At 43.5% G+C, this 15567-nt stretch overlaps 1 protein-coding gene across 2 annotated transcripts in view; it reads right to left on the reverse strand.

The window, feature by feature from the left end:
- Positions 1–771: 771 nt before the first annotated feature.
- The window catches only part of HTR7 (5-hydroxytryptamine receptor 7), a 44470-nt gene continuing 29674 nt past the window's right edge, over positions 772–15567 (reverse strand). The window contains exons 2-4 of one of the 2 annotated variants that reach the window (XM_053388680.1): positions 11862–12611; positions 6364–6388; positions 772–3250 (exon numbers count right to left, since the gene is read on the reverse strand). In XM_053388680.1, coding sequence (XP_053244655.1) covers positions 6373–6388; positions 11862–12611 — 766 coding nt within the window. In that variant the 3' untranslated portion in view covers positions 772–3250; positions 6364–6372. The remainder of the gene's footprint in view (positions 3251–6363; positions 6389–11861; positions 12612–15567) is intronic. The other variant, XM_053388679.1, reaches the window with a different exon arrangement.

Here is a 15567-nt window from a genome sequence, read left to right on the forward strand (position 1 = left end):
ATATTTTTGTTTGTTTGATCCAACAAGCTTTCTCAGGTGAATGAATAGGTCTCTGCTGTGGGTGTCCATTTTGTATTGCTTTTAAAATTCCACTTCTGTTGTTTTTAACTATATTTGACCATTTTCACTATATTTTGTTCATCACCTTGTGATATAGATGTAGAATGCAATTAACAACAACAACCAGATAGCTTTCCCTTTATTGGTGCTCTTTGAATGGTCAATGATAACCGTGACAGCTGTGCAAGGACCACTCTGTGCTGAATGACCATGGCACAGATCATTCTAGCGGTGTAGCCTTTTGATTTCCTCTTTCATAATACAATAGGGTCCCCACATTTAATCTTGAGTGTGGGAGCCCATTGCAAGAAGACTGTTCTGTTGTTGTTCTCAATCTGCCTGATCAGAGCTTTCCCATTCTCCTATATGGAAATATTAAGGCTGACAGACACTCATTCTATCACTCTCACATCATGGATTCCATTCAGATCCATCTGCAATGTAACCCATTCCTTTGAGGAAATCAGTCTGAATTAGCAAAAGGCATTCATTTATGTATGCAGGAACCAGCGCAATGAATGCTGATAATGAAGTATGGATTCATTCCTGGCAAGCTTTGACAGAATGTTGTCTGGGTAATATTATTTATTGTTATCACTACAAAGGACAGATGTGACCCTCGGTCTCATGAAGTTCAAGGCAACAAACATGGTTCTCTGTGAAAAAAGGTGTATCTACACATAAGAACAGGAAATACAGTACACAGAAAGCTGCTGAAATCATACCACCATTCATATAATTTATTAACACATTTTAGCACACCCCGAAATGACATTGAAATAGGATAACAGACACATAAATTAAGGGTTGCGTTGAATATATTGGGTTTTGCTTGTTGAATCATCTGCAACGAATTCACTGTAGCCCTATATTTTCCTAATATAGTCCAGTGATCCACTATCACCATTTAAATTACCTTCTATGTCAAAGAGAAATGATTTTCCTATTTTAGACCTGATGGCTGCTTTTGAGTAGATCTCATTTTTATCCTTTTGTCCCTTCTTCTTTAGCCAGACATTGGCCAAATACAGAGAATGAACCAATTCACACAGAACACGAACCTCCCTTGGTCCTCCTGCTGGCCACACAGCTTGCAGCTAAGCTACGGTGTGCCTTCCTAATTCAGGCTCATGGTACGTCTCCTCCAGACAAAACATGAGCTGTAAACCCAAGAACAAACCTTGGTCACAGCTCATCCTTGTCTGGAGCAAGACAAACCATGTGGTAAAATGCTAAGCCTAACCATGGCTTAGCTCACAGCGACACAGCAACAAGAGCTTGAGGAAGAGCGAAGTAGCCACAATCTTCCCAAGGAGTGTATGCGTTCAAGCTATGCCTTCGTTCTCTTGGCATTACATGTCAACCAGCTCAATATCAGTTGCACTAAAGCCCAAAGGAAATCAATGGGACATGTTAGCCAAGGGTCAAACTAGATACGATGTTAACTGCATCCAAGGAGTTAATGTGCATCTTTTAAACAATTTAAATAGCTGCCATGTCTTGGGTGGGTGGGTCATTGAGCTAGGTCAGAACCAGGATGCAAAGGAAGGGGTGGTTCAATTCCACCCCAGGCGTACCACAGTTCTGACAAAAATCTTTAAATGGAAACTTCCATCCCAGGGAAGCACTGAGGATAATTTCTTACAGGCCTGAGGTGTTGGTGAGTCCTAATTCTGTTCCCTCTGCAGCAGCTAATTAAATTTTTGAAGCATGCACTTTAATTTCTTTACACACAATTAAGATCTCTTTTTGCACTATGGTTGTAAGTCTAAGCATACTTACCTGGGAGTAAATCTGGACATCCTTTTGAGTAAACGATGGTTAGGGTTGTGCTGCATCTTCTCATCTGAGACAAGCTTGGCTAACCTTTTGTGCATTGGAGCCAGCCCAGAATATTTCGCACCTTGCAGTGGCAAGCATCTTCACAACCATAATCCTTTGCTTGGAAAACATTAACAACCCTGCAAAATACATTCTGTATCATAGTCCCTTCCTGGATATTCATAGCACTAGGAAACTGATATATCTAAACCGCTGCAAGTTTATTTCCCATTTGTATTTGCAGACCATGGACAGGTTAGCAAAGCATAGACTTCCAATAAAGCTTATATAATATAAATCTAGTGGTGTCTACACTTCCTATGATTCTCAGCAACAGGACGAGGAGCAAGTTGGAAAGGAAGTGAGCAAAAAAGGGGGCTGAGGTGGAATGTGCAAAAAATAAACTAAAGCTGTGTTGTTACCCTTCCTATTTTGTCTTCCTGGTCAGAAACAAGTTGTTAAAAAACTGTAACCAAGTGATCTTTATAATTTACATTGACTGATAAAGATGAAAGGTTGCACAGACTTATATCCAATGCAGCATTAAGCAACTGTCCCATCCCCACAAGGAGTTCCACTTGCATAATGGGACTTTCCCCTCTCTCCTCCCCCTGTGCAGCCCCTAAATCTGATCTGGGGTGTCCCTCAAATCTCCAGAGCAGATTTGAGGAAGGTGGGAGGGGAAATCTAATTACAAAAATGGAAATCCTGGTGCTGAGGGAGATGATGGCTACTTAGCATTGCACTGGATACAGGCCTCAGCCTCCAGTTCCCATCTACACTTTCTTCTGTTGCCACAGCTTTTCGATTATTTCTCCTTGCGAGTGAAATATTGATACCCAGGGTGAAATTTTGCCTGCTCTTGTTGAAAGGTTTATAAAAGGGGGTGCAAGAACAACTAACAAGGATAGTTGGCAAAGTCATAGGGTTGGCAGGACAAGTAGAGCGAGCCCCTCACAATAAGGCACACCTGAGAGGGACCTCCCTCGCCATTTCAGTCATGCATCCAACTGCTTATTGCCTATGCAATCTTGTCATCTTCTCTTCCCCCCACCCCCAAACAAAGAAAATGGTTTATTTGTACACAATGGTCATCGGTTCAGCTGCAGAAAAGAAAAGGTGATCAAAAGAGATGTCACTGTATTCTGCTGAAGTACATTTAATACAATATACCAAGCTCATTGACTTTCTTTACAGTATCCCCTTCCCAAGAAGACCCTGTGTGTTTCCTGAGCCCATCACAGTCTCCTTGCAGGTTGGATCTTCAACGCTGTTCCTTGCGCAGCAGTGCCTTATTCATTATATGACTGTTTCATCTGCATCCAGTCATAAGTCATGGCTCTTTTTTCTTGAGTAATCAGAGTTCCTCCTGTTTCAAGAAATAAAAACCACAGAAATATATCAAGATGAATGTTCTTTAACTTATAATCATAGTGTACAGAAGAAGATTCCCTGTCCCTTCGGGGAGTCCTATGACATGTCAAGGGTGGGCATGACAGGTCATAGGAGACTTTTAGGAACCGGCCCTTTGAAAGATGGAGGTCAAGTAGGATACAGACAGAATTTGGTCGGTTCAGAAAGCAAGGTGGGATCAACAGGAAGCCTTCTCAGAATTGTTCAAGAACAAGTGAAGTGATCTAAAGGTTAAATGGATAGGTGAGAGACCAATGCTTAGGAGACAGCTATCACTGCAGGTTCTGATCAGAAGTTCCCACTTGATGGATGTGTCCTTTCCTGATTGATTTCTGGGAGGCTGGGGACAATCACAACACAACACAAGTGGGGGTTATTGTCTAAGGTGAAAATCAGTCAATAGGGGTTTTCTGAGTGATGACTGCAAGGGAGAAAGGGAGGAGGAAGGACAGAGGATAGAGCTGCGATGCCCCTGACTCACCCTGCCAAACATCAGCTCAGAAATGTTGCAGGCCTCTACTTATCAATGGTCTCAACCCTCACGCAGACGGGGAGTTGCCTGTATATGTGTGTGTGTGTGTATATATTCTGGTCTCTTTGTCACATTTTTATGTGACCAAGACACAGAACTTAGTTGAGGGGCTAGGACGCTGATGAGGTAGGATTCTGTAGGTATCTTGGATAACAGTGGTTCCTAGGAATTTTTGTAAAACGAAAACAAGAAAGCAGACTACAGACTGAGAAAAGTTATGGAGAAAGGAAGCAAAATTGCTTAGAAACAATCTCCCCAAATCAGGCTTAAATCCAAAATATGTTGACTTAATTGAATTTACAGTTGTTTCCTAGGCCTCCTTCCCCCAGGAGACACACACACACACACAGAGAGAGAGAGAGAGAGAGAGAGAGAGAGAGAGAGAGAGAGAGTGTGTGTGTTATTATTCAGAAGGACTTTTCAGTGGCTGGGGGCAGGGCAAAATCAGATTCAGAGAGGAGGAGGAAATGGGAAACTTTCCTTCTGTGAATTTCAAGTTAATTCGCCTTAAGATCCACACCTCTCGTTGCTTCACAGCACGTCATTCATGATCAATAGATTAAGCCTTAACCTATTCAATGTGTCTTATTAGAAACACTCTGCTTCCACAAACTTCCTTAAATGTATCTTTGGATGCAACCCAGGAATACCAATTGTGTGTTTGCCCTGTAACGCTAATGAAAGGATTACCTTTTTCAGAGTAAAATGAGTGGGATTCGCCACCTCTATATTCAACATTATAATCAGAAATACAAAGAAATACATAAGTAAAACCAAAGAACACATGAATAAAACATTCTGTGAAATATCAATAAATAATAAAATAGAGCTATGTGATCAATCTTATGAGCCACAAAAACCTTCTGAAATAGATGGGTCTTCAGGAGATGTTTAATATTTTCCATTAAACCTGTTTTTCCTCCAACTGTACTCCAAGAATAGAAATACACCCATTTTGGGGTGGAATAAACATCTCAAGATGGGCATTTATTTAGGGAAAACAGTGGTCCTGGAAGCACCTCCTCTTTGCTAATTGCCCTGCTCCTATGCTAAGCTTGACAGTCACACGTTTGGAAACATGGGTTTGCTTGTGGCAACATGGAGTTCAGCTTTCTGGAAAGTTCCTGTATGGAAAGATTTCTAGCTAGGTTGGTGAGACGACTTCCTCCCACTGAAACTAAGTGCCAACACAGAGGTGTTGAAAATTATTCTTGTTCATCTAATAATAGCATGCAAATAGTGCCCAACAATTGTGGCTAGAGCTCAAAAGATATTTAAGGCTGTGATCCAAAACATGTTTGCAAGGGATGGATTAAGTCCCACCAGACACAGTGAAACTTTCTTCTGAGCAAATGAGCACTGAGGACTTATCCACACTTCTTGTCTCACTGCTTTCTGCCAGGGAAAACTGCTCTTTGCTGCTCAGCCAGAGCAAACAGCAATTCAGGTTTCCCCCAGATTGCCAGTTGTTCTGCTCTATCACGAAAGAGCAGCTTTTCCCTTGGAAAGGAGTAGGGCAAGGGGGAAACCTCTTGGGCAAGCCCTCAGTTGTATTGCAAGGCACTTAGGAACTGGAAGTACTTTTCTAGCTCTGCTTACTGACATACGTAAAGCAACACTGTCACAATAGTGAAAGAAGACAAAGGCCAAATCCTGCCACTTTCTCCAGCGCTGGTTAAAAAACAAACCCAAGATTGAGCTGAGTCAATATGGAGGAGTATTTGCAGTTTCATGTGCAACAATATTTTGCACATAGAATCCTCCCCCCCCCCCAAATGCGACAGAGGGGTATTTGTCCTCAAGACTACCAAGTATTCTGTCATTCAAGCCTACCAATGGTCCTTTGAAGGCGGAATTCATTTCTCTCTGCTAACTTTTTTGAGGAAACAGAGGAGATGGCATGCATTCTCTGACAGAGGGCAAGTGTTTCACTGCCCAACGCCCAGCAACTTGGATGTACAGAGATTCAGGATTTAGCCCTAAGGGTAGAACTACATGCTACACAGAAAATGGGGCTTCCTTTTCTCTCCATAAACATCTGGTTTAACATGTGCTGTGCCCACAAAGTCATTACAAAGTGCATTTCCTTCCATCAGCGGATAAGTTTTGAGTGGGCTGGAGAAATGCACACTGCAATGATGTAGGGATATGAGTTAAGTTGAATGAAATGTTAAAGCCAGAGGATGGAGGATGGGGACAAGAGTCAACCCAGGGATGGTGTGTTCAGCAGCAGCTCCATGTTCTTTGTAGTAGGGTGTAGTTTTGCCCTAAAGAACACAAACAAGCAGGCATATCAGCAGGGGGAAAACTCCATTACATACACACAGTATGTTCTTTGGTACCCTCATCAGTCTAAGCATCCTACTCTGGTGGGGAAGGGCCGGAGGTGATACATGACCAAGCACATTGGGTGAAGATTTGGAACAGGCGTCAGAATACAATGCACGCAGGGTTTGGCTTTCATTTTATTAGAAAATAGACAAGCTTAAGTTTTGAAATCAAAACGAAAATAGGCATTAGAAATGAAATTAACTAACCATGTGGTTTTATCCAAGGTCAAAACTAGTTTCAGAAGGAAGGAATAATAAATAATAAAGGTCAGTAAATGAAACAAGACAAAATGAACCAAAAAGTACTCTTTTTTTTTACCGTTTTATGTTAAGAATGACTGACCATCAGTAAGAACCATATGTTTGCCTGTTAGAAATTGAAATATGTTCCTGTACAAAGCTTATCATTCCAGAAAGAACAAGCGGTGCAGTTAGGTAACTTTGCATTACTTTACTTACTACTGAAAATGTGGTATAAGCCAGCCCTGCTGCCTTCGGAGCCTTGGAAATTTGCCCCAAAGTCTTCCCCTGATGGCACCACTGGCTGGAACAGGATTCCTGGCCTACTCTAGATCTCTTACAACTCTGCACATGTTTACTCAGAAGCAAAGTCTCACGGAGGCTGCCAGCTTATGCAGGGTTACTTATTTTCCAAGTAAAACCTGCATAGGGTTGGGCTGCAAGTTCAATGGGGCTTACTCCCAAGTAATGCATGCAAATGACTGCAATCTTTTACAAAGGACAGAAGCTGTCCCCTTGGGAAAGCCCTGGTCAGCGACCCAGGCCTGAGCCCCGCAGAATCAAACAGAGGAGGAGCCAAGCCTGTGACAGCCTCAGGAAGGCAGCACCTGTAGGTTACAAGCAGAACATTCTGGGTGTAAGGCTGAGAAATTTAAAAAGAGGCCACTGCAAATCTGGAAGAACGAGCCTTTCCCAAAACTACATGGGCAGCGGGGGAATCCCTCAGCTGCAGTTCTTCTGCACACCAGGATTGTCCACGTTTCCAAAAGAAATGATAGAAGGAGCTGCAATGTGGGCTGAAACAGATTCTTTTTCATACAACATAGGTTATTTAGTTTCCCTACTTTCCCCAAACTATCTTTGAAATAAACAGTTTGGCTTGTTTACCTAAAGAGCCAAAGCATGAACTCTGCAGGATAGTAGGCCCTGATGAAGCCTTAGATTAGCAGTACACGGAGGTCCAGCGGTCCGCCAACCCCGTGGCCAGAGGGGAAAAACAATTCCAGAGACTTCTTGGTCAGAGAAAAGAGATTTATTGAGATCTGCGCAGAGGCAGCCAGTGGAGTCCTCTCCAAAGACTGGCTACGCCCAATTTCACATTTGCAAACTTTCTTATACCTTGAAAACACCCTTCCCTCCCCAAGCTTCCCCAAAACCTTCTCCAATCAGCTGGCAAGTTTTAGCTTACTTCCTTATATGGCATATGGCTATCTAAACGCCCCTCCTTCCCTTGTTCGTGTGTTCTTCTCTTGCATTACTGCATCAGAGAGCATGTGCAGAGAGTACTGCAGTTTCTACTTAGCTGAGAGAAAAAACAGGAAATGGGCTTCCCTGCTAGCCAGCAGAAAGAGGAAGTAGCTCCCAGCTTGCAAAGCCTGTCTGCTAGCCGGCAGAAAGAGGAAGTGGGCCTCTTCCCAATTCAGCAAAGCAGGATAATATGCAATTTTAACAGAGCAATTTAGAAAAGAATTTATCAGAGCAGAACAATTTACTTAAATATAAAATACAGGGAATACCTTCCCTGTCCCTTCACTGATAAATCCTACCTTTAGGACCCACAATGAATTCTGAAGCTCGACAGGAGTCATTTAGCATTTTTAAAAAGAAAACAACCACCACGGTCTTCCCCCTTTCCTGCCAACAAGTGCCTCTGATAAAGCAACGGCTTCATCCATTTAATAAGCAAATCCTCAGCTCAGTGACTGCCTGCAGCAGATTTATTTCAAATCATTTGGCACGTCTCTTACCCTGAACAAATATGGAACACCATCTGTGGAGTGGAAAATCAAAAGCTATGCTTGCATGTGGTCTAAACAGCAATGTAAACAAATAGGTGAAGATACTTTGAAAAATGAACGTTAAGAATTTCACCAGCATCCCCACTTGCATCTACATACTTTCTAGGTGATCTTCCTCCATGATGCTAAGTTTTAGGGTGGTCTCAAATAACCCAGTGGTAGGGTGGTGGTTTTTTTAAAATCTTCAATTTTATGGCATGGGTAGGAAACCTTCAGCCTGTAGGGGCCTCTGTCTGGCACCCAGGACTCTCCCAAGGCCACCCCCCACTTCCTGGCCCTGCTCCACACCTTCCTCAATTGCTTTTGCCTAGTTGGAATGTTTTCCTGAACTGTGATAATGGCTCCTGCTTAACTGGAAGGAAATATGGAGGGGTGTGTGTGTAGAAACCTCTGGCTTTTGTACAGCTGGACTAGAGCCTACTGTGCGAGGGTAAGAGTCGTATCCATTGCTTCGCTCCTCTCTGCCTCTGACCCTACCCACCACTCGCATACAGAGCCCGGATGGTTGCCCACAAAGAAATGTGGTCAATGCACTGGAAAAGGTCCCAGAACCCTAGTTTTATGGTGTACTTCTCCCTGGTATCACTACAGATGAAGGATGGGCTAGAAACTCTTATTAATAATAAGCACACCAATAGATCACTGCTGAGGTGCACCCAGGATTGTGAGGCCTGAAGAGATTATGATGGTGCCTCTCCAAGCATTGCCAGTGGCTGTGGACTTTTGGTGACATGACAAAAGCACAAAGCAGGTGAGTGAATACAAAGGTGAGCCAAGCGAAATGTCTGTTGATTTAAAGTCCTCTTCCTCACCAGGACACAGTGGGGACCCCGCTGTGGCATGCCTCATTGCCTGGTCCATGTGGAGGAAGTGAGTGGGAAAATGGAAGGTGGTGGTCATCTGGCTATGGAGTGCTATAATAAGGCAAATTTGCTTGCTGAGTGGGATTGCAAACGAGTGGGATCATGGGAAGGTGGCTGATATCCACGATAGGAAGCTGGCCGATGTCTGGCAAAGGACCCAGCAGAAGCTGGCAGGTGTTGGTGGATGGAAGCCAGTGGAGTTCACATTCGGAAGCTGCTAGGTGCCGTAAGGCGGAAGCAGGCTGATGTTTGCAGATGTAAGCTTGGTTGAAGCTCATCTTCAGAAGTCCGTTGACAGAAGCCAGTGGTTATTTGTGAGTCAAAGCCAGAGTACTAATGTGAATGAGTGGAGCATGAAAGATGAGTGCATGAGTCCGTTGGCATTCTTCATGAAGTCAGCTGGCATGTGTTTGTTTGTTTGTGTGTTGAGGCAAATCATGCGTGTATGTGCTCAAAGGTGATGTGTGGAAGGAAAGTGGTGGATATTCATGAACAGATGAAACCTGTGGACGTTGGCAGGCTGAGTTTAGTGGCTGAAATTGCCAGGCAGAAGGCAACAGGAGTGCCCAGGGGATGCTGCTGGATGGTAGCCATGCCACTCATTGTTCCCGGGATCCCCCACCCGCACCCCACTTTCTAGGGATGTCCAAAGCAAATGAGGTTTTCTGAAGACCACCCATGAAAGCAATGCAGAAAAACTGCATGTCTTAAGGAAACCAACTTGTATTTCTAAATAGACATCCTTCTAAATACATATTAGTGTTTGAAATATTTATTAACCACCCTTCATCAAAATATTCCAGAGCAGTGCACAAAAGTATAAAATAAAACTAATGCAATAAAACAACAGTAAATAAATATATCAAAATACCACAATGCAAAAGCAAATTCCTCTGCCCCCACACCCCCAAGAAACACTACCTGGGCAAACCATAAAACAAAAATGATCTGAAAGCAACAACCCTGACATCACTCCTGCCATTGTTCATCATGTTCTGGTGCCTGGTATTACTTTCACTTGATAGCTTTCATGCCCCCAATAAGGGAGAGAGGGAGAGCACAATAACTCCCTTTCTTCAGAATTATGGCTGAGCGAGAGAGCACACAGGGCCAATTTTCCTACAAAGAAGCAGATGCTCTCAGGCAAAGTCCTGCCAATAGACCACCTGAGCAAACACCTGAACAGATCACACAGGCCTCATTCCCACTAACAGCAGAGGAGGGAGACATCCTGTTCCTTATCTACGCAACATGGACAGAGGGCTGTGCAGAGAAGTTGGTATGTGCAGTCAGGCTTTTGAGACCACTGTGCTACTGAACAGATTGTCCCCCAAAAGCAGGGTAGCACCAGAAATAGCCCAGCAGAGTACCAAGTTCTGCTGCCAAAAGGAAAAGAAAGAGAGAGAAAATGATATCCTAGTGCAGGTGTAAGTCAACGTCATAGCTCCAGATTTTTTGGACAACAACTCCCATCAGCCCTGAGTAGTATGGCCAATAATCAGGGATGGTGGGAGTTGTAGTCAGCAGCACTGGCTATCTATGCACCACTGCAAGTGTGCATGTTTTTGTACATGCCTAAAAGGGCCCACTAGATCACATCATATACAATAGGACTGTGGAACCTGTGGCCCTCCTGCTGAACTCCAACTCCCATCATCGGTTACTATTGGCCATGCTGCCTGGGGCTGATGGGAGATGGAGTCTATCACCATCTGGCGGACCAAAAGTTCCTCACCCCAGTTATACAATTCACCCAGTTGTCTATGTTTGTCGTTCCAATGATTTCAAATAATAGTAACGTACCAAAGCTCTCAAGACAGCACTGCTTCTTTTTGTTAGTTTCTCAACTTCAATAGAGGATCAGCAAGGATTTTGGTCAAGGTCCCAGGGTTGAAAGATGCATCTTTAGCAACAGTTAGCCTCAGCGGACCCTGCAATCCCAAATCCACTTATTGTTCTATAAAAAGTCTTTGGGACTGACTCAAAGTAAATAATGTTGAGATTCTGCTCATAGGCTGTGATCAGCAAAACTATTGTTTATTTGGGGTCCATCTGTCCTACGAAACTCTTATGCTTTCTAAACGCATTGTCAAGCTAAACTTCAAGAAACAGTGAAAAATAAGCCTAGAAGACATCAAGCAGGCATGCACCTAATCATTTGGACAAAATGCTGCATGGATCATTCACCAGATTTTGCTGGTAATCTGAGGAGTGCAGGAAATAACAATGGGAGCCAATCAATGGCAGCATCCAATCACAAAGCAGAGCTTTAAAAACAGCTATGTGCCCACAGCTATTAGGCCTGATGGCTAGTTTGTGGTTATGCTCTCCTGGAAAAAAAAGTATAAGCAGCTACCAAGTTTGGAGTAACACAGTTTTGTATAGCTACACACTAGAAGATCTTCAGACAGAAATCCTAAATTAAGATGCTCACTATCTTTAAAAAAACAACATCCCACCCTCTTCACATATGGCTGCTTTAATACAAAGAATTTTGGTAGTGGGGTATCCAAATACTATGATGATGCTAAGCACTCACACATGAACTTATTTAGTTGTTATTCTGTCTTTCTGGGGCAACTGTAGTTGGGTAGAAAAGGGAACTCTAATTCTTAGCATTCTCTCCAGATTCTTGAGGGGAAAGCTACAACAAACTGGGATAAGACTGACAGAAATTTTCAACTAAAAGAAAATAATCTGCAATCAGACACAATCATTCTTATCTGTATTTGGTGTTACTTGGAAGAGAAAGCTTACACAAAGAACCAGCAAATAAGTGTAATAAAAGGCAAAATGACCTTACAGAACAAACTCTGGCTTTTCAGCAAGCTTCAGGGCCTCGTGCATGCCTGCGGCCGATAGCTTACGGTTGATATTCCTATATCTGCATTGCAGCAGATTGCGATAGGTTGTCCTCAGGTCCCGATTGAAGAAGGCATATATAAAGGGGTTGATGAGAGAGTTTGCATAACCCAACCAGAGAAATGTCCTCTCGACCCACAGGGGGATACAACTGCAAGACGTCCCGCAGATAAAGGGTCTGGCGGTGGAAAGTATGAAAAACGGCAGCCAGCACACCGTAAACGCCCCGACAACAATCCCCAGGGTGGTGGCAGCTTTCTGCTCTCTTTTGAAGATGGAGATGTTCTTCCGCTCGTGCTTAAGCAGCCGCGAAAAATTTGTGCACTCTTCCGATTCCTTATGCAGTTTCGCGATGCCGTTCGCTGAAACGATCCCTTCATTTTCTTCAGGGCGGGGGAAACCGGCGAACTTATGTTTGGCCGCACTCTTCTTGGCGGCTTTGAAGATCTGGTAGTACATGAAAAGCATCACAGACATGGGAATGTAAAACGCCACCGCCGTGGAATAAATGGTGTAACCAAAGTCTTGGCTGATGAGGCAAACTTTGTCGTCGTTGATATTCTGAGCCCAGCCAAAGAGGGGCGGCAAAGTAATTGAAGCCGACAGCAGCCACACGCTCAGGATCATTTTAGCCATACACTTCCCATTCTGCCTGACGGGATAGGTGAGGGGCCTGGTGATTCCCAGGTACCTAGAAAGCAGAGAGAAAGCAGAGTTAGTGTGCCTTTCGTTAGTTACAAAGTTTGTGGGCAAAACCACTGCTGTTGTAACTTGCAGCAGGGAGCCCCACAGGCTAAACTGTAGCTAGTAATAAGAATTTGACCTGCAAACAAAAGATGAAACAAGGAGTTTGCATTTCATACCAGCATGGATCTTTAAAACACCCAATTTCTAGGGTAACTAGCAAGCAGGAGAGTAAAAGGTAATGCATGCACCAACCAGATTTTATTCTCTCTCTCTCTCTTGAAACAATTCCAGTTTTTGGTTTCTTTTGTGCAGCTTTTTAAGTGTGTTTTACAGCAACCCATCTTCAGGGGTTTGGCCTAATGGGAGTTGGGAGTTGCATGATGGGAAATGCCAAAATAGGACTGCAACTGTCCAGTACTGTATACCGCTCCATACTGGTTGGCCTTTAGGTCAAAGGATCAAGAGAAAGGCTTCCACAATGTAAAAACAGGCTGAACACTGTAGCAAGTGAGAGCATACAGAAATGCTGTCTTTTCCCATTTCTACTCAGAGGCTGATTGTCTTCATGGTCAGAGCCAAACTAGACATTCAATGGGCAGGTATTATTTTATTTTTTTAAAAAAAAATGCAAATAGCATGCACTGGGAAGGATGATAATTACCAGGTTCAGAGCAAACATGGGCGCAGGGTGGGAAAATATAAACCTTTTCTTCCCTGCCTTTGTCCCGAGGATAATCCTCCTTTGAAACTGGTTTTGCCTTGGGGGGGGGGGAATCTGCATTGGCACCAATAACTATTATTTTAGGCTCTACAGAGAGGGCTTCAGGATAGTGGTGGCCAGTAGTAGCCATTGGGACTGGTAAGGTGATTGGGAGAGAGGCCAAGAGGAGGTGGAGCCAGAGTGACTGACAGGCAACATTTGTTCCCATCCTTCTTCCTGCTAAGATAGACAAGGACAAAGCTGAGATGAAGGACAGCCAAGTGCCACTCCTTAGAAAAGTTGAAAGTAAGAAGGTAGGCAGGTGGGAGCTGGCTGAGGCTGGTGGGGCAATGCCAGATTCTCCCTGATGGATCAGTCTCCACTGGTTTTGATTCAGGAACAAAGATTGGGTCCGGTTTTCATTCCAAGTTTGGTTTGAGTTCATTCTCCCTAATGCTTCTGTGGGCTTCCCCCCCCCCAAAAAAAAACACCATTTCAAACCTTGCCTTTAAAAATTTGCATGTGGGTGGAGCGGGGGTTGGGGTGTGATTCTTCAAAGCAGAATAAAGCAACAGCTTCAATGAAAATGTTAGTCTTTGGTATTTATAAATGTTCTAAATGCGGCAAAATCAATTTCAAAGAGAGTTAAATGTTTTCATTCTGCTTAAATGAATAAAGGCATTTCGCAGCATTATTGAGTCACGCTTCTTATGGGGGCTATTTTGGAACACGCAGATTTCTTCCACGGTTTGATTAGCTTACAATGACTTGAAACAAAGGAGCATTCTGTGGTCATTTCACTGCATGAAAGGGCTGCTTGCTTTAATTCTCATATCAATGGTTTTTTGTTAAATAAAATGCGTCCAAGTGTTTTTAGATTCCATCCCAGACACAGGATTAAAAAGAAGCTTTACAAGATGGAAGAATTCATGAAGCTAACACCATTTATAATGCTACTCAGCATCGGGTGGGTAACCTGGCATCTTCCATCTACAACTACAAATCCCATAATCTCTGGCTGTTGTTCATGTTGGCTGTCGCTGATGGGAGTTGGAGTCCAACAGTATCTGAAAAGCCACAGGTAAGCCCTTCCCTGCTGTTAAAGAACAGGCAGCTTTTGGAATAGGGTAAGAATAAAACAAATGCTTATGTTTCACCTGCAGTTCCACATGTTTCTCGACAGTTTTGCCAAGACAGACTGATGGGACAGTTCAACAGTTTGGAATTATGTTCAGAGGGAAAGCAGTGCCCATCTGTCCCTGCAAAAACAACCAAGAATCTTGCGGCACTTCATAAGCTAAGCCAATGTGATGCCATCTAGATGTTTTTTGGGTTCCCATCCCAGCCAGTGGTCAGGAATGATGGAAATTGGGAGTCCAACAGCATTAGAAAATCACCAGGCGCCAGGCACATTTTGCACCTGGCTGAGCCTAGGGCTTGCCAATCGGAAGGTCAGTGGTTCGAATCTCCGCGACGGGGAGAGCTCCTGTTGTTCGGTCCCTGCTCCTGCCAACCTAGCAGTTCAAAAGCACGTCAAAGTGCAAGTAGATAAATAGGTACCGCTCTGGCAGGAAGGTGAATGGCGTTTCTGTGCACTGCTCTGGTTTTGCTAGAAGTGACTTAGTCATGCTGGCCACATGACCCGGAAAAACTGTCTGCAGACAAACGTTGGCTCCCTCGGCCAGTGAAACGAGATGAGCGCCACAACCCCAGAGTCGTTCGCGACTGGACTTAACTGTCAGGGGTCCTTTACCTTTATCAGCCACTTGACTCCAAGCGAAGATGCCCAGGGACCAGAATGGCACCCAATGTCTCCACCATCTGGAGGTGCATGCTTGGGAATCCTGGGATCTTGACTGTTTTCACACACTAGCAGCACATTAGATACATTAGAATTTGGCTTGGGGTAGTAAAATGTCCACCAATCCTTTATTTTTTAAGCTTCTGTTTAGGAAGGTTAATGAACATCTAGCCATTTCCTAACTGAGTTTTATTTTTTAATATAAGTGGCCAAGGGTTAAAAACGGTCCCATTTAAGGTCAATCATATGTATATTATAGATTTCTGAAGTGCCCACCAATGAAAGTTAATGCATTCAGGTATTTTTGAGAAATCGCACAAGCAACAGAGCGACGTGATTAAAATGCATTAGATTGAGAAAGACATGTCAGTGCAAAACTATATTGGTTCTACAAAATATGCTATTTGAAATTAAAATACATTAATCTACATAAAAATACATCAAACTAGTCCCACTAAT

Source organism: Podarcis raffonei, chromosome 5 (genome assembly GCF_027172205.1).
Source record: "Podarcis raffonei isolate rPodRaf1 chromosome 5, rPodRaf1.pri, whole genome shotgun sequence".
Lineage (NCBI taxonomy): Eukaryota > Metazoa > Chordata > Lepidosauria > Squamata > Lacertidae > Podarcis > Podarcis raffonei.